The sequence below is a fragment of the Montipora foliosa genome, chromosome 10 (assembly GCF_036669935.1).
Source record: "Montipora foliosa isolate CH-2021 chromosome 10, ASM3666993v2, whole genome shotgun sequence".
NCBI classification, from domain to species: domain Eukaryota; kingdom Metazoa; phylum Cnidaria; class Anthozoa; order Scleractinia; family Acroporidae; genus Montipora; species Montipora foliosa.
The window spans coordinates 22,665,797-22,670,796 of NC_090878.1; the positions used below are offsets into that span (position 1 = coordinate 22,665,797).

At 35.1% G+C, this 5,000-nt stretch overlaps 1 protein-coding gene across 1 annotated transcript in view; it reads right to left on the reverse strand.

The window, feature by feature from the left end:
- The window catches only part of LOC137973815 (EGF-like repeat and discoidin I-like domain-containing protein 3), a 102,526-nt gene extending 97,891 nt beyond the window's left edge, over positions 1–4,635 (reverse strand). Inside the window, exons 1-2 of the mRNA XM_068820703.1 lie at positions 4,531–4,635; positions 242–549 (exon numbers count right to left, since the gene is read on the reverse strand). Coding sequence (XP_068676804.1) covers positions 242–549; positions 4,531–4,600 — 378 coding nt within the window. The 5' untranslated portion in view covers positions 4,601–4,635. The remainder of the gene's footprint in view (positions 1–241; positions 550–4,530) is intronic.
- Positions 4,636–5,000: the final 365 nt, after the last annotated feature.

Here is a 5,000-nt window from a genome sequence, read left to right on the forward strand (position 1 = left end):
GTTTTTGTGGAGAAAAAACCTTTTAACTGTGTTCTACCTTAAAACCAATTACGCTGAAGAACAAAAAAAGCAAAAACGTAATCGCACTTTCGTTATAATCTGCATGACGTTATTCAGTGCAAGAAGTACTTTTCATTTAATATTCCATCTTGTACTGAAATGATGTAATCATTGATTATAAACTAAATGTCCACCGGCTCAAACTTTTATGCCTTGGTATATCGACAACTTTGTAACTCACCTTAACACGTCCATTTTCTTTGTAATCTGTCCATGTTTTACTGTCTATAGATGACTGTAAGGTGTACTTCTTCACAAAGTAAGGAATCTTGTTGTCCCCATCCCCTTGAGTGGACACAGCACAGATTACATGAAGCGACTGTAGGTCAATCCGTAGAGACCCATTATCCCTAAGGGCACACCATGATCCTCTTTCGTCATTCAATCTACCAAAACTGGCTGGAGCATAGAAGTGGGCACTGGAGGCTGTTATCCTTTCATGTGGTATTAAACTGTTTTCCATTCCAAGATCCCAATCAATACAGTCTCCTACGTTTAAATAAACAATTGCAGTTTAGGTTACAGTTGAATACTCCCTGGCGGAAAACAAGACTCGTTTTATCTTTGTTCTTTTCCCAAATAAACTAACATTTACAACCCTTTTTTTTACTAATGCAGTAGATAAAGGGTAACAAACACTTAATGAGCTAAGCCGATTATTATAATTGTTATTATTATTATTATTATTATTATTATTATTATTATTGTTACCGGGACAGAACTGATTAATTAATTATTACCGGAAACGCACAAAGATTTGATTGACATTTTAAGAGAATTCATTCGGGTAACTAAGGCTTTAGTTTCAGATCAGTCAATAGCACGTGTTTGAAAGGATATGAGTCAGTCGCTAACCAGTTTCAGTAGTTCGAGTCAACTAGTTTCAGCAGTGTTAAGTCGTCGAGTTCAGTTTCAAGAGTTCGTAGATTACGGAAAGCCACAGAAGTAAGTTTAGTTCAGTCTTTTATTTTGATGCTTTTCTTTTCATTTGCTTAGAGATTTCAGCGTATTCGAATTTCTCAGTGATTGTTATGTAAACTTGTTCATTTCAGATCGAATAATTATGAATAAAACATTGATTTTTACCACAATTGCCTGTAATCTCGCAATCTGATTGGCTAATTTGCCGTTGTCGATGAGAGTCCACAACATTTTGACCACTGTGATGACGAATACCGTTGTCGATAAGAGTACAGACAACGCTGAACCACTTTCGATTTGTTATCCGATTCACGGTTTCTTCCGTAAACTTTCAAGCCGTCGATACTCCAAATGTCGAATTATTATTATTATTATTAGTATTATCATCATCATCATCATCATCATCATTATTATTATTATTATTATTATTATTATTATTATTATTATTTATTATTATTATTATTATTATTATTATTATTATTATTATTATTATTATTACTATTATTATCTTTAGTCTGGAATACCATGCAATACCAGTAAAAAATATTCGGCTGTCGGGTTCTTTTGAGACCTATTATTTTTATTGTGTTTTCTGTCTGCTTCCTATGTGGGCAGGTCTAGGAAATATTTTCCGACATGCCAATACAGCTGTTTCTACACTATTTGTCCCATTTGGCATTTGATAAAGATACCAGGGTGGGGCGAGATGCATTAATTTTGGGTAAAACTCATTAACAACTTATCCTTTAATTTGCTGATAAAACCCCGAAGTCAAGAGAAGCTAATTTTAATAGCGAATACTATAACGTCGATAATGCTATCTTCATTCCATTTCAAGCGTGAAATTTATCGCAATTAAGTATTTTTTAAATCTGTTCTGTTACCGCTGTAGTCTGCTTTCGCTAATATAGTCAATGATTTCCAATATACTAGAACAGTTAGTGAAACTCAAAATTCCTACTCGTAGTCGCGATTTCGGAGTTCTATCAGCAAATAAGAAAAATAGTTGTTAATGAAGTTTCTCCAAACCTAATTTACTTCGAAATTTTTATTTGTAGGACAACCTTAAAGTCGTTTTTTTTTTCTTCAAGCTATGGGAAGATATCTGTCAAAGGGTCCCTTACTGTATATAGAGAGCCAAAATTTCAGAAATATTTAGAGGGAGAAAGTTAGACGATTCTTGCCATTAGGATACAAACAAGTTTCATTTTATAGTTAGCTTTTATATTAGAGCAAAAGAATTTTAACTGAGAATATACACACAGTGGTACTGACAACTTCTCCCGAGTGGCACAGTCGTTTTTGTCGTTGTATGTTATACAAAGGAACCTCACAGCTCTTACGAAGAGATGATGACCGAGTATTCTCAATACAATTTGGCGGTTTCGACTGTATAATAAACAAACAACAATGATAGCGTTATCATGTGCGTCAGTTCCCCTATAGATCATCATTTAGCTTATTGGACTAATAATAAGTGTCACCACTAATTTGCGAAATGGTGAGGATCACGTTTTTACAAAAGCACCTAAAATATCATAATGAAGGCGCTGTGTTAAAGTGCTACTATGATCAAAAATTACTTTTTTTTTTCTTCAGATTTTGAAGGTGCGACTGCTTACACTTGACTGGCAAAAAATTTTAAGCTTTCATTTTTAACCAAAGGTTGTTTAATTTACTTTGAGTGTACGTTTTGGACTTCACAGTCCTATGTAGGTGAGATATGTATGTAAAGAACCATACAATACATCAAGAGAAATAAATTAGCGCACAATGCAAAGCCAAGAGTGACTTAGACTGTAAGTAGTGTCTGACTTTGTAGAATCACCCGATTCATCGCCCACAATGCCGCGACACATCCGGCACTTCAATGTGATGTACGTGATTAAATGCAAGGTAAATAATGATCCCAGATGATCTCTAATTTCGAAATTCTCGTTTTTAGAAACTGGTTTATGTGACACCTATTTGTACCCTTTGCGATGACGATGTATTACCCCTGATGAAGACACTCCACATGAGTGTCGAAAAGTTGACTCTTTGAATCATTTGTAACTTTCTGAGCTACATTCAAATTTCTTCAAACCAGAATAACATCAAACTATGTCTGAAAGTCTACATGAGTCTTCAAATTAATAACCACCTAGAAATTTTGTACTTTAAACTTGTTCAATTACATGACCTAAATCACTCGGCATAGGTCTGAAAACTATGAGTTTGGTTTTCTCAATATTAAGAGACCTAAACCAGTGCGAGACAGTTTCAAGCTCAATATTCAGTCAATTCTTCAATTAAGTCGCTTGGATCACCAGGCTTAAAGAAGAAATTGGGGTCGTCAGCAAAGAGAAAAAAAAAACATTTTATTGAAGCAATTCCCCAAGAAAAATCATCAATATAGATAACGAAGTATAACGGACCGACTATCATCGAGCGTCCTTTGTTGCGATCGTGCAGAATTCATTTGGACTAGTTGTTTTCGCTTATTGCATGAGAAGTGGAAAAACCCTCGCGGAAATCGTCGAATGCCTACAAAACAATATTTGGTAGCTACTATATATTTCAAAATACGATTATTAACAGCTCCTTCAAAGAATTTTGATAAAACTGGAAGCACTAGTGTTCAATAGAGTTAAATATTGATGACAATATATAAAGTCCAAAGATGCCTCCTGGTGTCTTTGGTTTAATAGTTTTAAGGTCATCTCGTTATTGTAAGTTGTGTAATAATGGTTTTGACATATTACGGTTGCACGAAAAAGGATACCATTACCAAAGGGTATGTGCAGTGGACAACGAAAAGTATGAAAACCAAATACAAGGCCAAATTTTCCCAAAGAATGTTCCACATGGAAGGAAAACCACTGAAAATATATTTGCTCGGCAGCCAGATGTTGAGTCAATATCATATGGATGAATTTAAGTTTTCTTTGGCTTTTGCAAATAATCCAAAAAGAACTAGCTAGCTTTGGATGTTTGTCGCCGTTTTACTGAGAGGAAATTGTTGTTCAACTGAGATGTGTGTGATAGGTAAAGAGACATTTGAAACGGTTTTGTAGCATTATGTCAACCAAAAGAAAACTCCGCTGGAAAGGTAAAATTGTGACTCATTTGGCTGCACAGTACAGGTCAGGACCTTACGGAAACTTTTGCTGTGAGGAAGCTAATATTGTAAAGGATTTGCAGATGATCAGACCACTGATATTTCTCCCTTTTAGAGATTTCAGTCCCGTTTTTGAGATTCCCTTTTTAAAGACTCCCCACTCCCCCAGTTTCCCTCTCTCGATTTCCCTCTAACTTGTTCCCTGTTTCTGACATCCGTTACTATTTAACATTTTCTACTTCTCGTCTCAGATTTTCAAACTAGGATCTTTCATGTTTTATCACACATTTTCTAACCCGCAAATCGGATTTTTCCTCTCGCATTTTTGAATTCACATGACGCATTTTTTTATCTCCTATCTCTCGTATCGCATGTCCCCTACAAGCTTCCGTGCTTACAGTCTTCTATATTTTATCATGATGACTAACTAAACATGAAATCGGACTCACCCCAGACACAATGCAGCAAGGAGATGAAAAATACAACTTTACACCAATGAGTGTGGCGATAAAGCTCCATGGCAAGATTAAACCTTACGGAAAGACAAACTAGCTTCTCTGTGGCTACCAGCTGCTCATGTCGTGTTAAAGAATATTAAGAAAGTTCTGCAATAATTTGCTGTCAATATCAATTTCGGTTTTGTTTTCCACTGAAAGTTGATAGGACTCATGGTTAACATGGCAAACGGTTAAATAGTTGCTCACGTTTTATCCTAAACACTAAGCGCTGAAATAAATTTTTACCTTTTTCATAAGTAACTTGGTGAATGTCACTCGGTCAACCGTTGTAATTAAGATATTTAGAGAAAAAGCAAAAAAGAAATGTATAGTTTTAAGACTCTATCTTCAAACGCGGAGCCTGATGTAAACGATTCAACTATATGTCCGAATTTAAAATATCTGTTAATTTTTTGCTGATC